The sequence below is a fragment of the Durio zibethinus genome, chromosome 4 (genome assembly GCF_047325235.1).
Source record: "Durio zibethinus cultivar Kanyao isolate XHJ-2024 chromosome 4, ASM4732523v1, whole genome shotgun sequence".
In the NCBI taxonomy this organism is placed as follows: domain Eukaryota; kingdom Viridiplantae; phylum Streptophyta; class Magnoliopsida; order Malvales; family Malvaceae; genus Durio; species Durio zibethinus.
The window spans coordinates 6418147-6432415 of record NC_143165.1 but is presented as its reverse complement, the minus strand read 5'-3'; the positions used below and the strand labels follow the sequence as shown (position 1 = coordinate 6432415).

The window sequence follows — 14269 nt, the reverse complement described above, 5'->3', positions numbered from 1 at the left end:
GTGTGTGTGTTTTTTTTCTTCTCTTCATTAACATGTTTCATTTCTGGTGTATTTAATTACTATATATGGAGAACAACAGCACAATTAATTTCACTTAAAGGCAAGAAATATGCCCAGGCATATGCATGCATGCATGTGTTTGAACCAAATGAATTCGATATACATTAACTAGCTGCATATGTATGACCACAATTCAGCAGATCAGGCATGTATTATGTTGGTAAACAAGCACAAATTAAGTAATACTAACTAACTAACTGAAGCTCCGAGCTCATTTCTTTTCTTCATTAGTTGAAGAAATGTGAATAAACAGGGTAGATGCAGCCAAGTAAACATTTTCGTCTCAGTTTCTTCAATCTCTTCCATTTCCATACCTTCTTTTCTTTGACTTCATGTACATTCTCTAAGACCTAATAACTGCCATTGCTTCTCCACAGACATATCATTGTCGAACGGCAACTCCCATGCTTTACTATAACTATATGTGCACTTCATGACAAAGCATATATATACAATCCATAGATCATTTAATTCCTTCAACTTCAATCCAAGATTAGTTGTCTTTTCTCTTCTAAAAGTTAAGATCAGGATGTTCCTAAAAACCCATTGTCTCCCACTTTTCATTACATTAATCTCTTTGTTCAGCTCCTGCTTTTGCATTTACAGAGAGGACCCATTTCACATCGGTTTTCGTCAAGGCCATGCTTATCACCGCCCAAGAACCTATCATCCATATTTTGGCACCTTTGGCTTTTCCAATCAACGAAACTACTATAATCCCAACTCTGCAAACCTGTTCAACTATAACAATGAAATTTGGTCGAGGCTTGATACAGCTCGTGCTCCGGTGACTCTAAAAGTAGATGATTTTGGAGCTTTAGCTAATGGAAGAGACGACTCTGAGGTACCCTGTGGTTTCACTTCAACTCTGTTTTTCCCCTTTGATCACCATTATTGATTGACATTTAACATTTTTTGTTTAGGCATTTAAGAAAGCTTGGAAATATGCTTGTTCTTCTTCTCAAGGAGCTATTCTGGTGGTCCCTCAGAACAAGATTTATCGTCTTAAGCCAATTGATTTCTCAGGACCTTGCAAATCTGCTCTTGTATTGAAGGTGAGTTTTGGCATGCATGGATGCATGCATGCTTGCCTCAAATTAATCTCCCATGCATACATACTAGTAAATTCATTTCAAATACATACATGAAGGTAGGCATAAAATGAACTGATAAATCACTTATAATTGAATGATAGAGATAGACTACTAGTTCATTTAACATTTTTCCTATTCTTTTGATCCTGACAGATCTATGGAACAATTGAAGCCACTGTCGATCACTCAGATTACAAAAAAAATAGAAGACAATGGCTTTACTTTGATAATGTTCAAAATTTAAGGGTAGAAGGTGAAGGCGTCATCAATGGCAATGGCAGAACATGGTGGCAAAAGTCTTGCAAAATTAACAAAGCCCTCGTATGTCATTTGCATTATATCAATATTTCGAATTATATCAATAAACAGCTAATATTTCTTCTTCTATTTCTCTGTTCCATCATTTTGCAGCCTTGCCAGGAAGCGCCAACAGTAAGTTCACATACTTTCTCATTAATTTTTTATACTTTTTCTAAAGTATGTAAGAATTGGAGATGATTTTTTATTCTTTTTATATATGTATTATATTAAACAGAACTGTGTTTTTGCAGGCTGTAACCTTCAATGAATGTATTAACCTGAGAGTAGCAGGACTGCAGATAAAAAATGCTCAACAAATGCATCTTACCTTTCAAAAATGTGTCAATGTACAAGCCTTTAACCTTTATGTAACTGCACCTGGAAACAGCCCCAATACGGATGGAATTCATGTCACTGAAACCCAGAATATTAACATTAACAACTGTGTCATCAGCACAGGTAAACCAAATAAAACAGTACTTAAATCAATCAGGGACACCTAAATATCACAAAGTCTATGCTGATCAATTCATCTTGTGCAATATTTGAAGGTGATGATTGTATCTCTATAGTAAGCGGCTCCAAAAATGTCCGCGCCACGGGTATAACTTGCGGACCAGGCCATGGAATCAGGTTTCGAGCTAATTCAATACTAGTCTCAACCAAACTTTTACCTAATTGATTTCAACTTACTACGAACATGGTATTTGATGGAGTAAAAATCCTAATGGGATTTTGTTGCAATTTGTTATTATTTTCAGCATTGGGAGCTTAGGAGCTAGAAATTCTGCAGCTTATGTGTCCAATGTAATAGTGAATAAAGCAACACTTTCAGGAACCGCCAATGGAGTGAGAATAAAGACATGGCAGGTAAGAGCTTTCTTTTAAGAATATAATTCCATCTTAATTTCAGATTACAATATGTTCATTTGGTCCGATTTATACTGTAGGGAGGATCAGGGTATGCCAAAAACATCAAATTCCAAAATATAGTGATGCACAATGTCAGCAATCCTATAATTATTGATCAAAACTATTGTGATCGACAAAAACCATGCTCCAAACAGGTAAAAAGCCTTAACCCTGGAATACAAATCGTGGCCTAAAACATCAGAGCAGCACCATAATGAACCTGCATGTACTGTTGATGATCAGGTGTCAGCAGTTCAAGTTAGCAATGTGCTTTATCAAAACATCAGAGGAACAAGTGCCTCTAACGTGGCCATGAAATTCGATTGCAGCCGGAGTTTTCCTTGTCAGGGGATTTTTTTGCAAGATGTAGCTTTAAGACCACAAGAAGAAGATATTGCAGAAGCTTCATGTTCAAATGTTAGATTATCTTATATAGGGAATGTTTCTCCACCTTGCTCATCCTAATCAAAGGAGAAGGGAAATTCCCTTATTCATTAATTAAATGCTTTCTTCTGACTTATGTAAATTAATTCTATATATCAATTATTTTATGTTATACATGCAGACTCACACAAGGCAGGTAAGAAATACAAGAATTTGGAAAAAGGGATTTTTAAGGAAATTCAAATATATTTGAGGGAAAAAGGATATCCCGTCATAATTGTTATTCACACGAAATATAAAATAATTTTTTTTATTTTATTAAATTCATATATAATTATTACTAAATTTTTAAATCGTATTATATTTATTTTTCACCTAATTGCATTTTTGCTAAAGTGGGTTAGGTTTTGGGCCCAAAAAATGGGCTAGGTTTATCCGTTAGAATGTATAAAATTCAGTATAAAATGGGCACAAGATGAAGGCCACCCTATCCAAAAATCCAGCCCATATCTGCGAATAGATATGTGCGGTTCTCCTGTAACTGAAAAACAGACATCATCTTTACTTCTTTGATCATTTTCACAGGTGCTTTTCATGGCAACTCTAAGCTTCAATTCCACAAGAATCAAATCCCCAGCTCTCAAATCTCACAAACCAATCTCCAAATCTCACTTTCTCACAAAATCCTGCAACATTTCATTCCTTTTCTCATCTAAAAACTACCAACAGCTGCACTTTAAACCAAACTCTATATCAGAAAGCTCGGTGTCAGTGCCAAAAGAAGCTGAATTTGATGACAGTGAAGAAGATGACCCAACTTCAGAATTGAGCTATCTTGACTCAGAAACCGACCCCTCGAGCATTACAGAGTGGGAACTGGATTTTTGCTCGAGACCCATGCTAGATATCAGGGGCAAGAAGATATGGGAACTTGTAGTGTGTGACAGTTCACTTTCACTGCAATATACAAAGTACTTTCCCAACAATGTTATCAATAGTATTACTTTAAAGGATGCTATTGTTTCAATTAGTGAGGATTTAGGTGTCCCTATACCAGAAAAAGTTCGCTTCTTCAGGTCAATTTTACAGTCTTTTTAACATACAAATTTCCCTATACGATTGCCTGCATGCATGTTGAACATAATCAATGCTCTTTGTCGATTTCTTTTTTGTTGGTTTTGTAGGTCACAAATGCAAACCATAATTACAAAGGCATGTAAGGAGCTTGGCATAAAGCCGGTTCCTAGTAAACGGGTGAGCTTGGCATAAAGTATGATGTATTACTGCTTAATTTATTTTTTTTGGAGATCGCACCGAATTTACGAGGTGTTTTCCGTTTTAATTTGAAAGTTTCATGGTTTTATATCACAAAAAAACTCATAATTTTGGATTTAAGTCTCAACATATATATTATAACTATTTTTCATATCATCACCGAATCGAGTGTCACATTTTTAGCATAAGATGTGCAAAAAGTTGTGAAGTCTATGCAGCTAAGCTTGAAGTGCTCTGCTACTTGTTTTGAAAATAACTTTAACTTGTACAGATTCATGGAGGGAGGACAGAAAGATCTGAACTATTATTGTATGGGTTGTCTTAACGCTGAACGCACGTAGCACCAGTAAACCAGATTACAAACGCACTACTGCTAGCATTTTCATTTACTTTGGTTGCAGTTGCAGACCCTATGAGTTATAAACTAAGATTATTTTTAGTTGAATTCCACTTTTTTCTTAACTTTTTAATCAATTTCAAGAGGCTGGCTTATATCCTGGTTCAAATAAAAGCAAGAGTCCTTACAATTGTTTCCTCCATGTCAGACACAATTGTGTAGAATATAGAAGCATGGAACTTTTATATAGAGGTTTCAGAATGAAATTATAGCATTCTTACCCTGGTTCTTCGACTTACATTAAGGCTTTTATAGTTGAATATCTTACTTGCCCCTCATGATACTCTATTTTAGCTTTATTCTTCTTTCTTCTTTTTCCTTCTTTGTTGTCTCTTGATCAAAATGATTGTATTTAACAATGAGAAACTGAAGATATGACAAACACAATGCCCAAATTTTGAGTCCTTACATGTACAACATGAATTGCACATCTTTTGGCTTCTTACAAGTTTCAAACTGTAGCCATATATTTCAGTTTGGGGCTAGTTACAAACATGGTAATTTATACTGTATGTTTGTTCAATGGTTCTTGTCCTTTCTCAGTGTCTATCACTACTTCTTTGGTTGGAAGAACGTTATGAGACAATATATATGCGTCATCCTGGTTTTCAGAAGGGATCCAAGACACTTTTGGCATTAGATAACCCTTTCCCAATGGAACTTCCAGAGAACTTATTTGGAGAAAAATGGGCATTTGTCCAGTTACCTTTTTCAGGTACATCTTTCACTTTTAATGGCCGTCACATAATTGACTTCATTTATACAAAATGCTAAATATTGCTAGACCCTAGATGTGTTCATCCTGTTAGAGTGGAGAACGGCTGTTCATTATTCATTTCTCAACTAAAATACCAGTAGTGTTTAATATGCTTTCTAATGACAACCTTCTGATCTGGTTGAAACTGGTTTTACTTTTTCTGTTCTAGCTGTCCGAGAGGAGATCTCGTCCTTGGACAAAAGGTTTGTGTTTGGGGCTGGTCTGGATTTGGATTTACTGGGAATTGAAGTCGATGACAAGACATTGATTCCAGGACTAGCAGTTGCATCTTCACGTGCCAAACCATTGGCAGGTTTATTTCTCTCATGTTGAATCCATTTGTTTCATATAGGCATTGCCCCATGAATTTACTGCATTCACAATTCCATTATGGGGATTTAAAGTCTCAATCAAGAGGTCTGACTGCAGCTTGGATGAATGGATTGGAAGTCTGTTCAGTAGAGGCCGATACCGCTCGTGCTTGCTTGATCCTATCTGTTGGAATTTCTACTCGCTATGTTTATGCAACCTATAAGAAATCTCCTATAACTACAAGTGAAGCTGAAGCTTGGGAAGCTGCAAAGAAGGCATGTGGAGGCTTACATTTCCTTGCCATCCAAGACGACTTGGATTCAGATGATTGTGTTGGATTCTGGCTGCTGTTGGACTTGCCGCCACCTCCTGTATAATTATTAAAACTGATGGAAATGGATTCCGGTTAGTTAAAAGTGTAAATGATATATTAATGCTTACAAATTATTTGAGTTTGATTTAAATAAAACTCAAATAGCTAAACTTATCTAGTGAGATAAGTTCAAATTTTTATATTTTAATATATATATTATTATTTTAATTAAAAAATTATTATTTTATATATATATATATATAAATGAATTTGAACGTAAATAATCAAATTTAAAATCAATTATGAAAATTAAATTTTTTTTATTTGATAAATAAATCTAATCAAACGAATTCACACGATTTAATTTTTTATCTCAAATCAAACTCAAATTTAAAATTTGATTGTGCTAAGTGCTAAAGCCAAATTTCAAACAATAAATTTCAAATCAATCTCGAGCTTCTCACTCAAAAATATTTAGTAGTACTTCAATCACAAAGAAAATCAAAATGACCATGCTTGTTTGAGGTGATTCTTTTGTATTAACAAAGAATGTCATGAGAAGTAATGGGTGTAATCTGTAAATGGTTTGCAATCTACATTGATAAAAACTAGCAAATTCAAGCACAAATTTCACCTACAAACTGTTGTGGAATGGGTTGCTTGAAGTTATTGGATGAATTAAGAAAAGGATATAAATTTGATGGCCTGCAATGAAATTTATTCTAGCTAAATGAGCAAACGAGAGAGAACCAAACTTGAACATCAAATGCATGCATTGAGAAGGAAGCTGCAAAAGAATAAAACCTCCATGGACAGGCTTGATTCTTCACTACAAAAAAGAACTGCCTGAAACAAAATGCCTAAGCTATAAAGTAGCATCAGTACAAATCAGGGAAAAATCAAAATTAAAAAAATAATAATAAAAGAAGCAGAACTCCAATCATTGGGGCTTGAGTGTCAGAGAGCTGCCTCGCCAGAAAAATGGAAAAATCTCTACAAATCAACTCGGCAAGAATAAATTAGGCTTTCGGTTTCAAATTTTTTATCTCTTTTGTTTTTGAAGATCAAAACGAATACCTTGCTTTCCAGGTTCCAAAGTTTTCACTCTACCATCATCTAGCATGACAGATAATGAGGATGTGCCTTCAACGATGTCAGTAACAGCTCCCTTACACCTGGTTGTTCAAAAAATAATGATTAAATTCAGGAAATGTACCTAAAGAACCTCTAGAATTATTAAATTCAAGAAATTGAAGAATGAAAACTCAACAAATTCTTTCTACTTTAGGAGCTAAAATTCATGTATGTACATGTTCTGCAGTTGCGTAGGGAAATAAATAAGGGGTGTGGGGTTAAGGGACTTAGATTAATCATGAGCAAAAGATCTAGAAAGCCAAGGCCTATGGTTTACTCCGATCCAGCCTTGTGGTTTTTCAGAGATAAAGAGAAGCCAAATCTTACCATGAATTGTCAGAGGCCTGATGAATTTCAACTTTCTTTCCAATTGCATCTTTACCCAACTTTTTTAAAATCCAACTAGCGTCCATCATGCCATCAATTAAGCTGTCTTGATGCGCTTGTGTAACATCAAGATCTTCATCTTCATTAAACAATGATTTTTCCGTGAAGGGTGGTGGTCTCTTTCTTTTTGACCTTTGGCCCTTTGTAGATCTCTTTTCTTCCTCAGAATGAAACTGAGAATTCTGATTCTCAAGATTAGGTTTCTTCAAGTTAAACTTAAGAGACGGTTTTGGATCTTTTGGCAAAGAATTCAAGACAGGTGTGCGACCATAATCTTCATAACTTTCACCATATGCATCAGCCCTTTCTTCCAACTGCTTTCCTAACTTCATCTTGCCCCTTCTTAGCATGGAGACCACACCTGAAGGTGCAGCAGCAAGCCTACTTCCATCAATGCTTCCTTTTCCTGATGCAACACGTGTGTGTTCTAGAGGAACAATTCCATATCCATCAGAACTGTTGACTGCACCAATTTTGGACCTCAATTCAGGAAATTCTGGCCTGATTTTTCTGAACTTTATCAAATTCCCTTCTTTTCCAGCAATTTTCACCCCTCTTGACTTGGTGGAGTGATCAGCTCTGTCCCCTGCAAAGATAAAAAATTCCAACTGTCTCAATTATAGAACCTTGAAAGAAAAACATTTTCCAAATGGTCACCAATGTCAGCACAACAACTAAACCTTTTTAACACCAACACAATGGATAATGATTGCTATATTACCATCACCAGAGTTAGCAGTACTGTCACGCCTATCCAGCATAAACTTGTAATCCATTCTCTGTTGATTTGCATCTTGAACAATTTATAATCAGCCAAACAAGAGGAGAAGGCAGAAAAGGTTTAGATTAATCTCTCCAAACCAGAGATAACAACAAACCAATATATTGCATGTCATCTAATATCTTGTTCATTTTATAAGTGCAATCTAATAACAAATAAAAGGGGTTGGACAAAAACCTGAACTTAACTAAGATTAAAGTAAATGAACAAAACAGTTTATCACACCAAATGCAGATCCTTGCGTATGGCTAGAAATATTAAGTAGCAATCTAGGAGGTTACTAGACTGACAACACATTAAAGGAAATGATGGATCTCTGATTTTAGGAAAATATGATAATCATAGCGTGTAATCATGCAGTGCAAGTTATCTCAGAGACGGAGAAAGTCAGAGCATACCATTGTGAGGAATCACATCTTGTTCTCTTTGAAAGCTTGAAGCATCAGATACTGGGGAGTTGGTAACATTTATTTTTCGTGCACCTAAATTTATGACTAACTTCTTTGCTTTCACAGTCTTTGACCAGCTACCGTGTTTTCCATTATCATCTCCACAGTCTAAATCGTGTGGTTCATTACTTTTGATTTTAAGAACACAAGATGTTCTATCTTCATCACCAACCATCACCTCATCTACCAGCTTGTGTTTCAAAACCCCTGGCTGATTGGTAGAACAAATTCTTGCAACAGGAGAAGAAATATCTTGTCCATCTCTCTCAGACTCGACTTCATTGTTCCTGCCCTCACCCACACTGTATGCTTGAGATTGGATATCCTGATTCCATTCAAGACTCAGTTGTGATTCTCCTTTACTACTCAAAGATGGCTGATATGCCTTTTTCTTGGGATATTTTTTGCTTGAAGATTTCTTTCCATATTCCTTGTTCTTCTTTGGTGACTTGTCAGCTATCCCTTTGAGAGAGAATTTCAGGGAACGCCCAAATTCATTCTTTAACATTACAGGACCATTTTCCTCATCATCTGAATATGGAGAGATAGAAAATATTTCTTCTTGACTTGGCAGCCCTCAAGCTAGCAACCAGGTCTCAATCAGCTCTGTCTCTCCTCTTCCAAAGCTCTTGAACAGCATCCTCAAGATCTGTAACCTGGTAACACATTTATGACAGCAGTCATAAGTTGAAAAGAATACTTTACTTCTCTCCCTCCTGAGAAAGAGATAAGAGGAGGAAAGGAACACTGCAATTCAGAGCTACCAGGTAGCACTCTCCACGACATTTTGCACATTTATACTGGAGATTTCCATCTACTCGAAACTGCAGATATTTTTCATCACTGCAAAACATTTATTTCATAAAAATAATGATCCAAAATCTGTGTGGCTACTGTAAAGCTGAAACCATAAAAGTCTTCTAGGACTTATTGAATCATGCAGAGGAAGCATTTTTTATTTGCGAGAGGTACAAATAAGCTAGATAATAAAAATTTCTGAACAAGGTGCACTTGTTTGTTTCACTAGAGTATTAGAGTGTAAGCAAGGAGACAGCTCATGCAGATAGCATTTTACAAAAATCTTGAGAAATTCAACCATCCATTTTGACCCTCTACAATTACAAGGAATAAACCCACTGGACTTGATGCACGTTGAAATGCAAATCATCCACATTGACCACATGAAAACTCAAAGTCATCTTGAGAAATTCAACCATCCATTTTGACTCCCTACAATTACAAGGAATAAACCCACTGGACTTGATGCACGTTGAAATACAAATCATCCACATTGACCACATGAAAACTCAAAGTCATAAACATCTATTACCATCAAACTCAACACCATAATATGACAGCAACTACCCCATTCAAAATAATCAACAACCAAAAAATGCAATAAACAAGATAACAGAGCAAAAATTAGATTGGTGGTTCTTAAAAGTACAAGGGTAGCAAGGAACCTGATGCCATCACACTGGCAGTGCACCCAGTGCTGGCAAACATCACAGCAGACCATAGGTGTGGATTCAGAGTCTCTGTAAACCCGCATGGTTGTGCCAAAATGTCTAGTAAGTTCATTTTTTAGAAAATCGTGAAGAATGTTAACAATCACATGGATGTTATAATCAATCAAATAAAAATAGTTCAGAATACCCATATTTCTGCCATTTTTATCAAGAAGCAACTTTTAGGGGAAGGGGATTCTTTCCAAACTATCTAAGCTAGGGGATATATGAACAAATTGGACCAGCCCACACACTAATATTCATACGAAGAATGAATTTACCTTCAAACATATAGGGCAATAATTTACCTTCACAAACAGCCTTCCACAAGCATCACAACAAGTGTATCCCAAGAACCACCTGTGAGACTTATAGAAAATGATAAAGCCTAGATATTAATACTAAAAGAAATGCATGTGCAGAAGGTCAGGAAAAATCATTAGCTATCAGTTGTCAAACACTAAAAAACCAAGCAATATATTAAAGAGTTTCAATAGGTGAAAAGAAACAAGAAGCATCAATATGGACAGAAAGGAGAAACCCTTAGGTGCAAGAGCTTCTAGTCTATGGGTTAAGTATCATACCGCACACTTAAACCATTTCCAGGGACATTGGATCCACAGCTGTGACACCTTGTATGCTTTGGGCACAAATATGGCCCAGAAGTAACATTCTGCATAATCCAGGGACTATGTGAGCCATTCTATTTTAATCAAGATATAAACTCAGCAATAACCAATGCAAACCCAACCTTGTGCGATGGATGTTGACAGTAGCAATGGTATGCACCATCACACCTTCTGCAGAACATAAGCCTAGTTGGATCTCCAGTACTTCGGCACACCTAAAGAAAGGAAATGAGTAACAATGAGTGCAACTAAAAGATTTGAACATTATTGGGTGCAAATGGGTACTTATGTGCATAATAAATACCTCACAGCTTTGACAACAAGGGCAGGTCCAGGAACTCCAATGAAACAAATCTGCAATCATGCCAAATGTATAAGACAACAGTAGTACAAGATAACAGGGCAATAAATTTAATGCCTCTCTACCGAGCCCCAAATTTCTAGCAGTTACTTGCAGACTTGAAAGATGATAAGGCAATAAAGTTTAATACCTCTATGTTCAGCCCAAGATTTCAAGCAGTTCCTGTGGTACTTCTTGCCACAATTTCGGCAAGAGAGCATCCTTCTTGCCCTCTCACTTCCTTCATTTTGGCCCAAAAAGCACATGCAACACATTGCATTTGTGTTGGACTGACCTTGCTCTTCTACAGTAGAATTTTTTGATGCCACCTGTAAAGGAAAAGAAAATCATCACTTCTAGAAATCCACAAAAGAGGAACACTACATAGAATAACTAGTCGAGACTAAAACAATCTTCCAATATAGGCCCCTACCCTTTTCCTTTCCTGTTTTCGTTTTACAAAGTTTTGTTTCCAGTCAAAGTGTAAGTAAACCAGCCAACCCAAAAACCAAAATCAACTAAAATATCCAACCACTGAATCCTTTTTTCCCTAGTAATTTGCATCCATAGTTTCACATAGACATGCCAAGATATATATTTCCGAATATACAGTTAAAAGCATACTTTACAAATGACTAATCGCAATCACAAATAAACCCAAAATCTAGCTCAAATTCAATAACAGTAATCTTGAGATCGCTACACGATGCACACTTTACAATATCAAAATCACCGATCAATAAGATTATACATATAGACAACAACACAAGACATAAATATGCTGATACAGTAAATTTGAATAATCTATAGAGTGGACCACACAAAACAGAATTCAACCCAAACAGATTGCAAAATAAACTTAAAATGGGCACAAGAAATTGCCCACTACATATGGCCAAAAGTCAACTTACCAATATAAACATACATGTAGCTGAAATTGAACATCATAACCGCTAAAAGGCAACAAAATTCACACTAAACCAAATCTAACTCAAATCCAAAATCAAAATTCAGCTACAAAACTTAATGTATACCGTACATATCCATATAGACATATTACTAAACCTGACAATCTAAAACACGGTGACACAACAAGAATATGATACAAAAAACGGACACACAATTTAAAATTTTAATAATAATTATATATGAATTTAACAAAATAAAAATATTATATTTCATATTTTCGTGTTGACTTGAATTTTAATGCATAATTTTGTAAAACACGATATGAATATAGGAATTTAAATATTTTACACAATGCAAATACATGAATCGTCCGGTCTACATATAACTAGCATAATGCAAGAATTTTACCGCAATATCACCAGACTCCACCTTCCTAGCATAATCCTCAGCCACCACCATGGCAGCAGCAGCCTTTCTCTGAAGCGCGAGTCGATTTGCCTGAGCGGAGACCGAGGCCTCCTCCTCCACGGCATCACCGCCGCCGCCTCCTCCATCCCCGGACGGAACCGGCGCTACTTTAGGTACGGGTACCCGCACGGTCCCCTCTCGAGAAACCCTAACGCCGCAAGGGTCTTTCAAAAACTCCTCGACTCTAATCACTTCCTGCAAGAAGCCATTCTTGGAGTTGGAAGAGTGGAGATTCCGAGGAAACCCTAGTGAGCAGAAGCAAATTCGCCGACTACAAAACAGAGAGAAACCATAACCATTAAAACAAAGGAGCTTGGGGAGCAAGATGAAAGGAGAGTGGCCCTTTTTTTTTTTTTTTTAAGTGTGTGAAAAATATTGTACCATGCAATTGGGCAAGCTACGTGAAAGGCCACGGTGAGGGATTTTGAATTTTTTAGAGTTGTTGAGAGATCTAGAAATTAAAAAAATAATTAAAATAAATAATAGTAAAAGGTTAAAAATAAAAATAAAAGCAAAACAGATTTTATTTTCTTTTGGGTTAATGCCCAAATAAACCCTCAAACTTTTACTTTAATTTGCAAAAAAGCCCTCAATCTTTTATTCAATGAAATTAAGATTATAAACATTTATTTTATTATAATTATACTCATTAAATCTTAAAATTCAATAAATAATGTCCAATTGATAGAATTTTTAAAATAATATTCTCTTAAATATTCATTATTTAAGATATTCAAATGAATTTAAATAAGCATTTTGTGCTAATTTTATCATCCCTTTAAAAGAATTAAGCAAAAAAATTAAATATTTTATACAATAAAGATTTTAATTACCATAAAATAAAATTTTATAATATTAATTTTATGTAATAAAAGATTAAGAGCTTTTTGCCTTTTAAAACAAAGTTTCAGGGCTTATTGGAGTATTAGACCTTTTCTTTTCCGTTTTGTTTTTCATTTAGGGAAGGATAAAAATAATAATCGTGGTTTGTTTGCTTGGTTTTGTGAATCTGGTTAGGATTTTTTTGTCCTTTTATATCGAATATACTTGTTCACTTAAGCTTAGTTTGATATATTTTTATTTTTTTTAATAAAAGTATTTATCTAACATTTTTACAAAACATATAAAGGCAACTCAAGTGTTTTTTTATTTTATCCTATTTTTAAGATTAAAAAATCAAATATTATATCCATTTATTTAATATCTAAATCGAGTAAAATTTTTTTTAATATATTTAAGTAGATTTATATATAAGATAATTATTTTATTTTATAAAAATTAATAAAATATATATAATTCGATTTAATTTGATTTTTTTTAATTTTTTAAGTCTGAATCTAAACTTAATGTATAATTTAATATTTAAATTGAATAAAAAAATTGATCCGAATCAAATAGAATATTATCTATTTTTAATTTTTTTTCCACCCTATGGTTCGGTACTTGCAGAATGATAGTTTTGGAATGTCCTTTGAAGGAAGCAGCATTTCTATAGAAAATAATGGTTAAGCCTTAAAGGGCTTTGAAATAGTCTGAAAGTAACAGCTCAATTGAAATTGACAATGCATAAATCTTGAGAAAGGGATGAATTGTTCCTAGTGTCCATTAGTGTCCGGAGTACAGTGGAGCATTTCTCTTAGGCTTTTTCGTTGGGTTGATTAACAATGTCCGAAATTCAAGTGTCGATGAAAGAATATATATGTATATTATCTTCCTACAAAGCTACATTAGTTTCTACAAATAATCTGACTTGATTTTTGGTATCCTAAAATTTTTTCATCTTCAAAGTTAAAGTAAGCCCTTAAAGAATTTACGGATCTATTGAATTTTCACTTATGAATTTTTCGGATTTACAAATCA

The 14269-nt window shown here is 34.8% G+C and overlaps 2 protein-coding genes and 1 pseudogene across 3 annotated transcripts; 2 read left to right on the top strand and 1 right to left on the bottom strand.

Annotated features, from left to right (window-relative positions):
• The first annotated feature begins 480 nt into the window (after window positions 1-480).
• LOC111288081 (polygalacturonase QRT2-like) lies at window positions 481-2922 on the top strand. The gene is made up of 9 exons (XM_022878841.2): window positions 481-904; window positions 984-1115; window positions 1308-1475; window positions 1566-1586; window positions 1706-1913; window positions 2006-2087; window positions 2216-2324; window positions 2405-2521; window positions 2610-2922. The coding sequence occupies exons 1-9, from the start codon at window positions 494-496 to the stop codon at window positions 2829-2831; spliced, it is 1470 nt and encodes a 489-aa protein (XP_022734576.2). The 5' UTR covers window positions 481-493; the 3' UTR covers window positions 2832-2922.
• A 370-nt stretch (window positions 2923-3292) lies between these two features.
• ATAB2 (RNA binding protein) lies at window positions 3293-5998 on the top strand. Its single transcript, XM_022877645.2, has 5 exons — window positions 3293-3826; window positions 3935-4004; window positions 4966-5137; window positions 5349-5492; window positions 5609-5998. The coding sequence occupies exons 1-5, from the start codon at window positions 3345-3347 to the stop codon at window positions 5866-5868; spliced, it is 1128 nt and encodes a 375-aa protein (XP_022733380.1). The 5' UTR covers window positions 3293-3344; the 3' UTR covers window positions 5869-5998.
• Window positions 5999-6837: 839 nt separating this feature from the next.
• LOC111287251 (uncharacterized) lies at window positions 6838-12859 on the bottom strand (annotated as a pseudogene). Its single transcript, XR_016341446.1, has 13 exons — window positions 12791-12859; window positions 12350-12680; window positions 11184-11361; window positions 10997-11046; window positions 10815-10907; window positions 10648-10736; window positions 10346-10423; window positions 10019-10102; window positions 9320-9398; window positions 8505-9211; window positions 8047-8118; window positions 7266-7911; window positions 6838-6979 (listed from the first exon to the last, which is right to left on the bottom strand). The product of XR_016341446.1 is annotated as an uncharacterized LOC111287251 (transcript).
• Window positions 12860-14269: the final 1410 nt, after the last annotated feature.

Bases quoted from the DNA above. Each gene is read 5' to 3' on its own strand.
- LOC111288081 (XM_022878841.2), top strand. From the start codon at position 494: ATGACAAAGCATATATATACAATCCATAGATCATTTAATTCCTTCAAC. The intron at 1,116-1,307 runs GTGAGTTTTGGC...TGATCCTGACAG, and splicing joins AATCTGCTCTTGTATTGAAG to ATCTATGGAACAATTGAAGC. The intron at 2,088-2,215 runs GTTTCGAGCTAA...TATTATTTTCAG, and splicing joins GGACCAGGCCATGGAATCAG to CATTGGGAGCTTAGGAGCTA.
- ATAB2 (XM_022877645.2), top strand. From the start codon at position 3,345: ATGGCAACTCTAAGCTTCAATTCCACAAGAATCAAATCCCCAGCTCTC. The intron at 5,138-5,348 runs GTACATCTTTCA...TTTCTGTTCTAG, and splicing joins TGTCCAGTTACCTTTTTCAG to CTGTCCGAGAGGAGATCTCG. The intron at 5,493-5,608 runs GTTTATTTCTCT...GTCTGACTGCAG, and splicing joins ACGTGCCAAACCATTGGCAG to CTTGGATGAATGGATTGGAA.